This window comes from Notothenia rossii, assembly GCF_949606895.1.
Source record: "Notothenia rossii genome assembly, chromosome: 8".
In the NCBI taxonomy this organism is placed as follows: Eukaryota; Metazoa; Chordata; class Actinopteri; order Perciformes; family Nototheniidae; genus Notothenia; species Notothenia rossii.
The window spans coordinates 60,721,197-60,736,051 of record NC_136906.1 but is presented as its reverse complement, the minus strand read 5'-3'; the positions used below and the strand labels follow the sequence as shown (position 1 = coordinate 60,736,051).

At 39.8% G+C, this 14,855-nt stretch overlaps 1 protein-coding gene across 2 annotated transcripts in view; it reads right to left on the bottom strand.

Annotated features, from left to right (window-relative positions):
- atad2b (ATPase family AAA domain containing 2B) overlaps positions 1-14,855 on the bottom strand; it is a 99,709-nt gene that overhangs the window by 18,219 nt on the left and 66,635 nt on the right. For both annotated transcript variants that reach the window (XM_079643096.1, XM_079643097.1), the window contains 2 exons: positions 7,513-8,256; positions 5,576-5,691 (listed from right to left, as the gene is read on the bottom strand). In XM_079643096.1, coding sequence (XP_079499222.1) covers positions 5,576-5,691; positions 7,513-8,256 — 860 coding nt within the window. The remainder of the gene's footprint in view (positions 1-5,575; positions 5,692-7,512; positions 8,257-14,855) is intronic.

The window sequence follows — 14,855 nt, the reverse complement described above, 5'->3', positions numbered from 1 at the left end:
GTGCCAAATGTTACTATTTCACCAGTTCTTTTTGCATTTTCAACTTTTCCTACGAATAACATTCTACATTCAAAGCCTTAAATCTTTAACATTATTTATACATTTGGAGTTTCATGCTACTTTTTAACATAATATTCATTCATATGGAAACCATTCAGTCATCCAAATATTCCTGATTATTCACTTTCTTCTTACACATTATATTTCAGCATAAAGCATTCCCACTAGCAGTTTCTTCAGGAATTGCATTCTCTAGTTCTTCATACACTTCCAATAAAGCATTGTCTTTTTGGCTATTATTGCAGAACATTTTACCTGTACCTATCTGAACCATACTAGAACTAGTAGTTACATCACTGATGTCCATGTTTGAAATGAATATAAACTAATCATTTGTATACCTTTAGCAGCCTTTAGTTCTCCTTTTCCATTGACAAGTTTTCAGGCAACATTTTTTTCAATAATAATAAAGATTCTATTCAATAAAGCATATAAGTACGAGACAAATACAATGTACCGTATGTAGGCTAGAGGAAATAATTGTAATATTTTATGGATTCAAGACAGCAGGGATCCAATATCAAAAAGGTAATAAAAGCTGGAGAAACTCGCAGCACTGACTTTACACAAATAACCCCAAACCACATAACCCTGTAAAATGATCTGATGTTTTCACAATGAATGCAACGAAGGCAAAACCGAAAGGCATAAAAGTGAATATATCCAAAAAGTTAGGATTAGGTAAAGGTTAAGGAAAGGACCATGTATTGACCAGCTATGGTTAAACGTAGGGTAAACCTCAAGGGAAATAAAGGTTAATCAATGCAATGTCCTACATGTGTAGAAGCAACAAACAGTGTGTCTGTGTGTGTATTGGGTTATGGGAAGGGTGTTGAACAGTGCTGACCAAGCACTAAGCATCTCATACATATAAGTTATGCATTATGAGAATATATTTTCTGAATATACACACGCATATATAGCCGTGAAAATGTCTCCTTGATTTCTGTCTTCAATGGATTTAAAAGAACTGGGTGATGTTGAACCTGTAAACATGAGCCCTTTTATATTCATCGTTAATTTGTGGTAATTGAAAGCAAAATGTAAGACGCTAACTGGCCAGAGAGTAATATGTGTTAGTTAATAGACGAGGTGTGAATCTAAGCCAGGGTGAAGTATTATCTAACAAATGTAATAGCATCCTAATAGCATTATATTCCCTCTGGCTACTGCACAATTTTTACATCAAGCTAAATGCCATTTTGCTTCCAATTGCAAGCTAGTACTGTAAAGCTATACTATAAAATGTACCATGGTTGGCAAAAGCAACAAAAAGCGTTGTTAAACATTCTGTTTATGTACGTTTTAAAAATCCACAAATTCTAAGGCTTTACTCGAGTGGGATGTATGAAGTGTGAGAACTGGAAAAAAGGGTCAGAATAAAACAGCATAAAGGCTTGGCGAGGAGGCAAACTACTAAAGAATATATAAAGAGAACACAAGAGACTTGTATGTTTATGTTGTGTGAGCTGCTGGCCGTCACATGCATGGCCAAGAGGCGCCGCATTGGAAGTGCAATTACATGCAAATAGCCACATTGTCAAGGCCATCAGTGGGAATGAATGGAAATAAAAGAAGCACTTCAAACACCATCTATTTTTATTGACAATCAAACGCTGGTCCAGCACTACCATTAAACTGTTCTCTTTTGATCAGACATGTGGCATGAATACTTTGCCAGAGCCCCCCCCCCCCCGTTGCTATTGGTACTAAAAATGAGGGACGATGACAAAAACTGAAATGGGGCAATTTCTGTTGACAGGCTTCTCTAAAACAGGAAATCCTGACATGCTGTAATAGCTAAAGCATCAAGCCAAAAGACTCCATGCTGTGCCAGCAACTAGAAACACTGGCTCCTTCTAGACAGCTGCTAAAGAAAACAGAAGAGCAGTCGATAATCTGTGTGTTCTTGGTGAGATGAAGGAAAGATTGCCGGGCCCAGATTGGATTTTCTGGTTTCTGAATTCTCATCTGCAATCATCAACAACACTTCTCCCAGTCCATCTGTGGACAAGTGTCTGATTATTGATGGAAGAAAACAGCTGACAATGAGAGACGCTTTGGAGCAGTTGGAGACGCAAGCCTCAGGACCTATTTATTCATGCTGAGGAATTCATTTTGATCCGGAGAGCGTCCTTTCAGTGAAACGGGCAATAACAACAAGAACTTGATTTTAGTAAGTGAATCAGGGAAAATAACTGAGACAGGGTTTTGAAAGGCGGGATGCTAATACTGAAATAATACTAATAATAATCTCTGTCCTAAAGGCTTTGAGTGTAGGCTATGTGAACAAACTCATAACATTCGGATGGTGTTTAATTCCACAGAGTTTCCAGAGCCTCTTCCATCAACTTAAAAGTCAGAAATAATCAGCGCTCAGCAATCAATGGCTGAAGCAACAGTATAACACTCACTGCGGGCCCCCATAGAAATCAGGCGGCATGCCAATCTGAGCCCCTGCCAACAAATGTCTGCTTAAATGGTGACTCTCATCCTGCACACCGGATATTCAATTTGTTCCGTAAGCCGGGGATGAAAAAGCAATTATTCACAGTCCCCTCTTTTCACGATCTGTTTCTCTCAGATATGTCCCATCTTCCCCCCACTAACAAATAAACCTCCAGATTAGCGCACTGTGTGGCTGCTCACAGGGGCAGCCAGTTGAAGCACTTAGTTCAGGCCAAAAAAAGTCTGTCAATCAGTTTGAACGATGGGAGTGAGGTTTTAGAAGACAAAAAACACACTCCCCAGCAGCCTTGTGGGGCATGGGTAAAAAGCCACTAGATAATGGCTTGATAGCTGGATGTCACTTCGAAGCAAGGAGGAAAGGAGTAAGCACATGTCAGAAGAACACTTTCTTTTACATGAATTACACTACACAGAGCGCCCTGAAACCAAGCAGCCCTAACTTGATCAGGGAGAAGAGCTGTCAGGGGAGCCCACTCAGCCGAGGCTCCAATTTACACTTGGGGTATTAGGTGGGACCCTAGCGTGACTGTGCGGGGGGAATAAAAACACAGAGCTGCTTCATATGCTCTCCGTTACTGGAACACATCCTGGGACAAGTTGGTGGATGTAGTGAGGCAGAGAGAAGCTCATGTTTCAGTCATAACCCTTGTTTCCTTCAGATGTCGCAGGAAGAGCACCTGTTGATTGAGAGATGTGAAACGGTCTGCCAGTGTAATTGGCTCCCTCCGTGTTCAGATAGCGAGGATACAAAATTGATGTACGAAAGATGAAAAGGGGGAAGAAAGACCGTGGCAGGACCATAGGGTGTATGGAAAAGAGGGATAAGGCTCAGAAGTTATCCATCTGATAAGGGCAGTGTGACAGCAGCAGACCTATGGATGTCGAGGAAGCTTAAGGCTCGACATACATGATTGAGTTTTCCCACCTCGTGTCCCATTCCACAAAAAAACTTCAATGTATGTGCTGCCTTCCAGGCCCAGCTCAAATAATGCAGGACTTCGCATTATCCGGACAACCATTCTATTCAACCATTTCTATGTTAGGAAGCTATAGAAATCACGGAGAAATAAGATGCCAAATGAAGGGTTTTAAACGAGCGCCATTCAGAGCACATTGGGACAGGGTTTGCCTGAAAGAAAATGGCATGGCGGGTGAAGCTTCGTCGGCTGGCCCACTTAAGATAACAGGAACGGTTAGCCTTCAAAAGGAGTAGGCCTAAGCCAAGGATGATTGTCAATGCCATTTCTAACAGCATTCTAACCAAAGAACAAAAGGGCTTGTTCATTCTGCTGATTTGCATTTTAATGTGTGCATGCAAAAAAAGGATTCAACAGTCTTTTTGCGCAATAGGTGACCAATCTGGAGCATGGAAATGAACAGCAGCTGGGAGACATTGCTGAAGTGAGGAGAAACAAAAAAAAACATCCACAGTGCCAAGGAAATTAAAACAAGCACCCGAACTAACTTAAATTGAAAAAAGAAAAAAAGCATATTGGTTAGATTTCTTAGATTATAACCCCTATTTTCAAAAATCAATCTAATTGGATTGTTGCAAAATGTGATAGTGTACCACAGCTGGCTCTGATAAAACAATAATTCCAAATGTAAACATCTTCTTATTAATGGGTTCGATGTTGAGCTGTTTATTTTTTATGAAAAGTACCTACTGTCTCTTCATAGCCTTAGTACTTTGTATTAATATAAGGCTACAGTGTAAAATCTGGGTTTTATGTCTCCAACACGGTTTGTTGCTACATTATTAATATTGCTTAAATATTTCATTTGTTAAATTATTTTCAGAATGTGTGATGTTCTTCGAGGGCTCCAACACATCGACAATGGTTCCTAACTGCCTAAACAGCCGAGTGCATAAAGTGATCACGATCTTAATAAATGAGCGTGGACATTTTGTGTGACCGTGTTCATCTTCCTGTTACCACATCATTGCTTTGACACAGATCACAGTACCTGTTAACTCTCCAATAAGCAGTCCGTGCACAAAGCCAAATCGGCCCAGCTGTTACATCCTTCATGGTCTGTATTAGAATGATGAGCGTGTAGAATCGAGCAACATTGTAATGTGGCACGCTTTGGGGTTTTAAAAAAGCGGAAATCTTTGTTTGTAAGATAGTGTTTTAAGTGGCTATGAGGGTAGTTCTAACAAATTGTCAGAGCTGAATAGTAAATGTGGTTCCCTTTAAGCTTTGATGCAGATGTCTGTGTGTCTTTTTTCTCGTAAAATTCCAACCCCACAGCAACAAACGCTCCCATAACTACAAAGGATAAATGACAAGGCGGAGGATGAATACTCAGCATCATGTTGAAAATCTCCATGTTTACAACTAACACCATTTGAGAGGGACGTTCTCTTTAAATGACCATCCATCACTAAAGAAATAAAAAATGCTTAGGCTTTTTTTCATGCAAGGAGTGCATTTCAATCAACATACATCCATTTCACGCTGCTGGAGACTATCATATTCAAATGTAATTACAAAAATACGTACAGATATGCACACATTCCAGAAATGTGGTGCTAGGTGGTGACCTTACATTAGAAAAAGGCTTCACATTGTCTTTACTTTGAAATCAGCTCTTAGACAGTGTCAAAACAGAACACACACGTTTCTCTGATTTCATGTGTCTCCAGTCTGTAGGCAATTATTGCTTTTTAGGTGACCTTCTTAAAGATGGAGGGCAGACAGTATAATCTGGATGATTAATCCAGCGTTTACTTTCGCTAGTAAGAAGAGCACAGGTGTTGCTAATAGCTAGAATGATGAATCTGTTTTATTTTAGCGTCCCAGTTAGTCATGAAAGTGTGACGGTGAACTAGCAGGCACACTACCAGGACCCTGAAATGTATCAGCTGTAAGAAATTCAGCGTACATTATTTAGTATTATTATTAACACGTGTGCTTTCTTTAGTTTCCACACTATATTGATAACTTGCTAAACCACGACCCTAGTGCAGCTTTCAGACCGAGAAATCCATGTACCGAAACATAAATAATGGAGAAAATAACTGATTTATAGAAATATTTACCGCAAGTCGCTGGTGGTCAACCACTAAAGGAGGATGAGGGGGGGCTGGTTGTGGCTCTTCCTCCGTCCTTTCAGTAATTCCCTTCAGCTGCTCTGACATCTCGGCTGTGGAACCCCCTATAAAAAGACAAATGGATTATTGATGGAAGAAGGGTTGACCATGTGAGTTACATCAAAAACATCCTACAATGAAGGGGTCGGCTAAATTTAAAAGCCTCTTCGGAGTCACGAACTGCCGAATAGCACAAACTAGGAAATAAATTCCAACTGCCATGGCTACAAGATGAATGCAATACGTGAAGAGAATACATATTAAAGTACTTGCAGCTACAATATTTCACATTTGGTCTTTTTTCTGTCCATTTATAACAGCGCTCAAGCGACACTTTGATGCAAGCAAAATGCCTGGCTCAGCTTGTAATGAGTGCGGGGGCGGAGTGGCTGGGTTGTCTGTTGTTTGAGGAGCCCTGGTTTGTTTTTGTACCGTTTGCTGATCGTGCCATCCTCTGATGGCTTCTCCATATTCTAGGAGCGCCATTACCTCGGCTTTCCAGCTGGCCCCTAGCCGTCACAAGCCAAACCACAGGCCTGTAATCACACCCATAAACCTTTTGGCTTATCTCTGACTCAACAATAGAAACGGCATAATGGCTCATGGCAATTGTGAATCTTTTATAGACAAAAAAAAAGAAGTCAGAATACATTATCTAGAAGCTGACGGGTGTCTACAATGGTACTCGTAGCTTCAAGCATGTGGGGTTTCTCCATTGAATTATACTATCTGCTAAGCCAGAGGATAGCATTTCTATATTCTGTATGACTTATGTTGCATAATTCATGTCCTCTCTCTACTTTAAAAGCTTAACCGAGTGCAAATCACAGGAGCTGGGTAGTAATCAAAAAAGTAATTCATCGTCGTAATTAGGTGGTGGACAAAGCACTGACTGGATGTATACAAATTAACAGATTTTGTTAACTTGCGTAATTGCATATCTACTGTGAAGATCAACTGATTAGCAAGTGAAATGAGGAACCTAAAACGAGTAGCTGAAGAGTGTATTTATTTATTTTTATTTATTTATTTCATTACCTTTGCTTATTATGCCTGTTTTTAAATGCCTTTTTAATAATGTATTTATGCTGTATTTGTTCTTAAATGTCTTTTGCTTTTAATCTGTAAAGCACTTTGAATTGCCACGTGCTGAAAAGTGCTATATAAATAAAATTGCCTTGCCTTGAAAGATGTCCTTTCAAATCTCATCTGTGACCCGTAACTCATTACTTCAAATACAACATGCATCCAGCAACAACAGCATTTGGATTCAATGTTTAGTGCTGTATATATTTACATTTTCAAGGAATGCTGAAAACATACAAAAATAATAATATAATAATACTTGAGATGAAGTCTGCACAGTTTATCACTTATTCATTATTATCACGAAACGGGTGCTTTCAAAGTAGACCGTTAAACTAAATTGCGCTGAGTACAGGTGAGGAAGAAACTTATTTTCATGCTAACATCTGGTAATTAGCAGGAATGTAGCACAGAGTGAAAGTGAAAGCAGTGCCTTTGTTATTCTATTTTGGGCAAAAAAGTTTTAGCACAATGTACCTTCTAATTTGGTCCTAGGAGATGCTCTAAAAATAAGGACTCTTCTTAGTTTGAAATAAGATTTGTTCTTTTGCAGCATTATAATACAGCATGAAGTGAAACTGCTGTGTTTGTTTCAATGTGTTAGTCTGATTGAAATAGTGTGTCCCAACCCCAAATCAATTACTTCTTCGTTATAGATTATGCTTGTCTCAATATTGATCAAAATAATCCTGATAATCATGTTGGCAATAGTTGCGTTTGAAAGAAAGGGAGAAAGAGCTCTATTTTCCAATTTCTAATTCTATTTAAGATCACAGAAGCCTCAAGGTGTAGCATTATACCTTCTGTATGTTGATGTTCCACAACATTTCCTGTTTCTGCTCTCCCATCCTGGGGAGGGTGCTCCTGAGTTGGGTTGCTCTCGTGTTTATCTTTGTGATCTTCCAGTTCTGGTTCATTAGAGCACTGAGCCGTGCTATGAGCAGTTCTTTTCTCACCCTCGCTGCTCCCCTGGAGGCTGTGTGAGTCCAGGCTGTCCATTGACTCGTTTCCATTCACACAGTCTGCTTGTGATACTAAGACACCCTCTGTGTGCTTAGGCTGGACCTCAGCATCTGAAGATTTGGACAATTCAATTGACGGCTGGAAGTCAGCCTTCTTGGACTGGCCATCCCCATCTGCCTGGGGCTGAGAACTGCCACTGAGGCGAAGCGGCTCACTGTGTTTCTCTGTGTTCTCAGGCTCTGCCTTTTTTGCCGAGGGTTCCTCCTCCGTAGGCGTTTGCTCTTTTTGGGCTTCGCTGTCATCTGGAGGTTCAGCAGGAGCTGCAACAGGGGGCTCGTTGGAGCTCTCCTCTTCCGTAGAGGGGACATGGGGATGGTGGCCATTGGGCTGGGGTCCCATGGTGTCACATGATGATTCCTCGTCCGGCGTTAAACACGAGTCACTGGGCCCTACAGCTTCCACCTCGGCCTCGGGCTCCTCCTCCTCTTCCTCCTCGTCCATTCCTTTTTTGTAAGTCTTCTTCTTACGAATGATGCCCCGCCCCCAAGATGGCCGCCGCCGAATCTTCCGCTTTATGTGATCTATGATAGAGAGAGAAAAAAGGAGAAAGACAAATAAATAAAATATTACATTAACCATCAAAACATTTAAAGTTTAAGAATAACTAAGAACTATAATGTATCCTTCTGCTAACAAGTTGCTGTTCACATCCATGTCTGTCTAAAATCTCACCACCATATTTTTATGGTATGAGACATTTGTGTGAAATTGTCCAAATGAGCATTATTTCAAAGAAATATCTTGGGGGGTCACAGTGGCAATGACCTTTCACCATCAAATTCAGTTGTTTTTAGTCCAGGTGCATATTTGATCCAAATTTGAAAAAGAGACATAATGTTAAAAAGATTGGATGGTGGAAAGCAAGGACATAAAACACAACTTTCTCATGTTTAACACCATCATCTTTTTCGTCATCATTATATTCGTGTTTGCAATTGAATGTATTTTAATATGGACGTTTGGCCTTTTTCAAAGATTTACAGGCAGTGGGTGAAAAAGATTGTAAGAGAGAGGCAGCCAGAGACAGCAGCCCTGCTACATCATGGTTGTTGGACACTAATGACAACAGATGGTGTTCTGGGTTTTTAAGAGGAAGGCAGAAACAGAAGCCGGGTTTCTGAGAGTGCAGTAAAAATGTCAAAGCAAGAAAGCAAGAATGCTACATGCAGTGAAACTTGAAGGAATTTGCCTTCATTTACTTCCAAAGCAGACGCTGAGATACAGACCAGAGCAACAAAGTCAGAGAGAAGAGCCAACAGAACGAAAGTGTGAGAGAGCAAACGCATAGGGACCCACACATGTCGGTTTTTCCCAGGGACAAAAGCATTGAGCCACATCAGAGGGTATAATGCTCAGCACCAGCAGGATAAAAACTGTAATCCTATCATAAACTATGAACAGTCTCAAAAAGGAAGAAATCACTTCATAAAGGTCCCACATGCATGTGCATGATGTGCGTCATTGACCCGAGATGTGAGTATAGATCACAATGGACTCAATTGATTGATTAAAAATCCAAGCCATTGTATTTCAAGTCAAAGGCCACATAAATGAGCTACATCTACGAGGTGGATCTTATGCGGAATCAATAACCTTGTCAGCCTGGTTCTGAAAGGACTAAATGGACTGCATTATTTTATTCAACATCTTACTATACAGTATACTTATACTCCCTTTATGCTTTGAGCAAAGCGTTTGATTTAATACTACCGAAGCTTTCCATTGTATAATTCGTACCTTCCCACAAAGACACAAATAGGCAATATCTGACAAGAAATCATGATATGCCTGCTTGTGGACTGTCAAGTCTCCTTTCCCACAAAGCTTTTAACCACATATCCTTTTACCACTGTAAAGAAGTGATTATGCACACTGTGCGTACGTACTTCAGAGGTAGCTCGAAAATGGAACCTGTTGTGAAGTACTTGTTAATGGAAAGGGAACAGAAATGGAAACATTACACAGCCATTTTTTATCCTAAAAAACATAACATAAACAGGGATAATAAGTCACAACTAGCACAACAAAAAACCCATGGAGAACTGGAGTACGCTTGCTGCGAGCTAATGCTCGACAATAATTCCAACAAATGCAAATTCACATAACTTTAGAACATTTAGGTAATATTTCGTATCATGCACACTTTCAAGGACATTTCGAAAAGTATTTAGTCCATGTGATTAAGTGAGGCCGTGAATTTTGCACTACTCTGATTTTATAATACACCCAGTAATTAAGCCGTGTTCCGGCTTTTGTTCATTAATGGAGACCTTTTAAAAACAGCGGTATGAGCAAGGTGCATGCACAATAATGTAAATGATAATCGCGGGAGAAAGGACAACCGGTTTGCCACGAGTAATTCACACATTTCACAGACACTGGTCTTTAGGAGACAAAAAAATGATAAGCCAGGGCCTGGGCAGTTTTCCCTGTAGAGAAAGCCACCAGAGCGGGAGGTTCAAAGAGACAATGACACCTCGCACGCACGCACGCACGCACGCACGCACGCACGCACGCACGCACGCACGCACGCTCGCACGCACGCCATGCTTCAGCGATCGACAGCCATTATTCCCAGTTTGTCATTGAGTCTTTTTTCAAGTGTCTAAGGTGGGATGGAGCTTTGGTTTTGGTTTCCTTCTGATCGGATCTGGAACGAGGAGACAGCCGAGGGGTAAGCTATGAGCGTATGCGAAAAAGTGCCATTCTTTTTCAGGCATGACTGGCCAACGAGATAGTTTCAATGCAGTAACTTGGAGATTGGAAAAACAGCAAAAACTAATAATTTGTACATTATCCGAGAGGATACATTTCGTTTAGAATGGTCATTTGTCAAAGCTTGGGTCTTTTCAAATTAAGTAAAGAAAGTATTGCTTCTCTGAGTTTTACATGTATGAGTTTTTCTTTAAACATGTAATGTATATTCAAATATAGCCGAGTCAAGGCAAATGTCAAGATGTAATTATGAATAGAACCTAATAAAAAAAGAAACATAGAAGCTTCATTTTCTTTTTACCCCACTATGGATAAATATGTTTCAATCTTTCTATACACAAAAGATCCACAAACCAGTGAAAGACGTCTGGAAAGGGTCAGGTATCACCATCAGAGCTATGAAGAGAGGAAAAGGTGAGATAGAATGGCAGAAAATTAATTGTAATAGTCAGCTCTTAAATAATGCATGAAACAGCCAGCCACAGAGGGAAGATAAGCTGATGGCGGAGAGTAGGAGGAAGGGAAAAGAGTACCAGAGCACTTTGTAATAATTAAAAGTGCCTAAACCCTGCTAGATTCAAGAATTGGTAGGAACATTCGGAGCTGACATCAAACACACTTTCAGGACAGTATGTGTGCGCATATGCACACACTGACAAATACAGCTTCTGATAGCAAAAAACCCCAGGAGACAAGTACCAAAACTGCCATACCAGCAAGTATTAAATAAATAAATCAGTGCTGTGACACTGATGGACAATTCAGCGCCATACTCTGCCAATGCCTTTGGGTGGAGGCTCTGATTCACTGATGTCTTTATTTAATAATCTCTAGTCTTCCTGGTAGTGGGAAAGTCACGCACAGTGTTGAAAATAGGACAAAGGAAGGACATGATCTGTAGACTCTTTAGAATAAAACTAGAATACAAAACTAATTGAATGCATTATTCTGTGTTCAGGGTTAGCCGTTTTCTTTCCACAGGTATACACAGCCCGACTGATCCTCTAGTCTCTTTGGAACAATCGAGTCATGAAAGCCCCAAAGCTTTGTCAGTCTAATCCAAATACGTATCTATCTAAAGTTTATAGAAAGGCCATCTGAGGAAACACTGAAGCACCCAAAGCCCATAGCATTATAGTGAAGCTATTTATTACTTTGATATGGTCCTCAGACACACAAGCCCATAAAAGCAACTGTATTCATCTCAGATAGATGGGTGTGATGGGTCTGTGGGAGCATTGTCAGACTTTCAACAGCACCAACTCATACTGTACAATACTTACTGTGAAACCCAAATATTGGCAATCACTCTGATGGGCTGCTGTTTAGACTCTTTGATAAGTTCAATTTCACATCATGAAAAAGGTATGGACTGAAACTTATCAAGTCTGCCATTTTGGGAAATTCTATTATTGTTTTTTTGTCCAGAGAAGATTGATCCCACTGATGCCTGAAGATATAGAGGGCACTCGTGTGCAGGATCGTTTCTTGGTTGGGACAAGTATCTTCATTGAGTCTGGTTGCCATGCAACTTTCCTAAGCGTTTCTCACAAAATATTAAAAAAGCCCAGAGGACACAGTGAAAATATTAACTAAAATGGAGGCATCAAACCTCTTACCCTCACCAAACCATGCAGACACACTATAAACTGAAATGTAATCAGCTACTTGGGACCCGCTCCAGTATCTATCGACAAACACACTGTCCATTTACAATTTGTATATCTCATGTAAGTACATCATTACCAGAATGGCGACCCGCTTTTAAATTCACATTTGGCTAAAGTTGTGTACTGTGAACTTTAGGACCTAAACATAAAACACATTGTTCATGTATTTTCTTAATTATGATCTTAACAAAGGTTCAAGATAGCAATTAGCACCCAGAATAATGTGAGGAACAGTAATTGCAACAACTACAGAGTGTGAAAGCTGACATTGTTACACATGCCATCCACTTGTGAGCACTTTTGGTTCAAACTGTAAGTGTGACTGCAGATAATACTAATATTACTGAAGCTTTAAACATAAAATACACCTTAACCTCCACACAACGATATTAGCTCATTTGTTTTAAAGTGACTGGAGCGCAGTAGAGATGCAGTGCATGTCCATAAACATAATTTCACCAGATTTATTGTCAGCTATCCAATAAAAGGGATTATGACAAATTAGAGTGGTTTTGACAGCATCTTGACTAAGAAAGGTTAGGCTTATTTGAGGCTAGTGCAGTAGCACTTAAAAACAGTTTGACTTATAAAAGCTAATGTTCTGACAGGGACTTGCTTTTTGAGTTTGTTTTTTCCATGGTTGAATGCATTTATTGTAAGTCGCTTTGGATAAAAACCTCAGCGAAAGGAAACGTAATATAGAGGATGGTAATTTAACTGATTAATGAGTTGAATAAACGTATTTCAATAATTGACTTGCCATTAATGTCTCAAACTATACATTGCTGCTTTTTCAGTCACGTCTCATGATTATTTCATGGACATGTGTTGTAAATGTTCAGTGCCACTGGTCAGGAAAGTCAACCAGTCTGCTCAAATCAGTCCAAATTCACAGACACAGTCCTCTCCTAACCTCTACAGATGCCCTGTTGTTTACTAACCGTGTGTGTGTGTGTGTGTGTGTGTGTGTGTGTGTGTGTGTGTGTGTGTGTGTGTGTGTGTGTGTGTGTGTGTGTGTGTGTGTGTGTGTGTGTGTGTGTGTGTGTGTGTGTGTGTGTGTGTGTGTGTGTGTGTGTGTGTGTGTATTTTCCTTGCCTCCAGTAAATTCTTTGCTCTCTAATTCCCCTCTCTGAATTCACATGTAGGACACTGAGCCAACCAGAGTACACTCATGCTAGGAAATAAATTACAACATTTCTGGACCAAAGGGGGAAAAGAGCCAGAGAAATAAATGGGCTTTTTGATGTGTTTAAACGTAATGACCATATAAAAATGTAGTTGGGTACAAGAGTTCAATTTATGTAAGACTCCTTTTGGAAGACATTCCAAATGGAAAATTATACACTGTCAAATTTGAGTGAGAAAAAATTAAGAAATGGGACAATGGGAGAGCATGTGGGTAATTCTGCAAATATCTAAATACAATAGGATGAGAGCTGTGAATTGGATCAAGGGTAGAAATAAAAATAAAAACACTGGTAAGTATTTGATTGCTTCCTAGTGCTCATTAAATTGTATCTTTATTTCAAATGTTTTCTAATAAATTATGTCTCATTTGATGATTATAAAATGTTTATGTTAACATTGAATACCATTATATTTGTGAAACATAGTAAAAAAGATTATATAAATGACTGTAGAACATGACCAAAACAGATTATCTAATGGAGGTGCACTGCATGCTGCAAAGAAGCAATCATGTCCCCATCCAGCTCTGTGAAGTACTGTATATAAAACGTGATGAGGCCCTGGTCTCAAACTAATTAAACACTTATGGATGAATTGCTGATCTGCTGCCCTCCCTAGTTACCCATTGTGATGGGCTGTGTGCGTGTTCATGCACACACGGCATATAATAATAGGTTGTTACAGGCACACAGGTCCACCGTGTGCCTGGTCAAAGGCACGACCCGGCATCAAACTCTGTGTCTACCTGGCTCATTGGAATCGACTGGAGTTGGGGCCTCATTCTTTTAACGTTAACGAAGTATCGATCCGCCATGCTCTCATCACCTGCAACTGATGGGGAGGAGCTTGGAGTTCAAAGTTGTGTCACATTCTTAAAACAAACAAACTCAATCTCATTTATCGGAATTTACAGAAGTATACTTGGATGCTTTCTTTCTAAGCTTCTTCTGTTCAGTATTGGATTAAATCACTTGTGTAGGGAGTAAAGAGCTTCGTAAGCCATTCTTGTTGGATAAGGGTATTTGTATGCAAGGCCAAGAGGGATAGAAAAAGAGAGAGCACTCTGTCAGTGAGTGTGCATTTACACACACCCACACACAGTCCTTGTGACAATTGTGCTAGTTAATGCACAAAGGTGCAGCTTTGAGTGGTTTATTAAGGCATAGTTTGGATTGGTGTGGACATTCTTCCATAACAGGAGCGACATGGATCTCGTACCGAGTAGGATGGGGGCATGAGTTAAAAATCTGGATCTGCTACTACCCGATATGCTTTGAGTGAGTATGTATCACTTTATGCTATCACTAAAAAATGCTATTTTTCAATATTTTTGGTCTAATAAATAACATAATTGTATATCATATAACCTTCCATTGTGACAACACAAACGGATTTTTCCAGTTTTTCAGAAATCTTATGATTAAGGAAAGATGAGCACTGGTCGCCTTTGAGTCTGTTGTCATTGAAGTATAAAGTAATTGGATTCAAAATTATTTAATATGCTTCAAAAAGCTTTTGTCTTTCAGACATTAATTCAGGCTAACAGG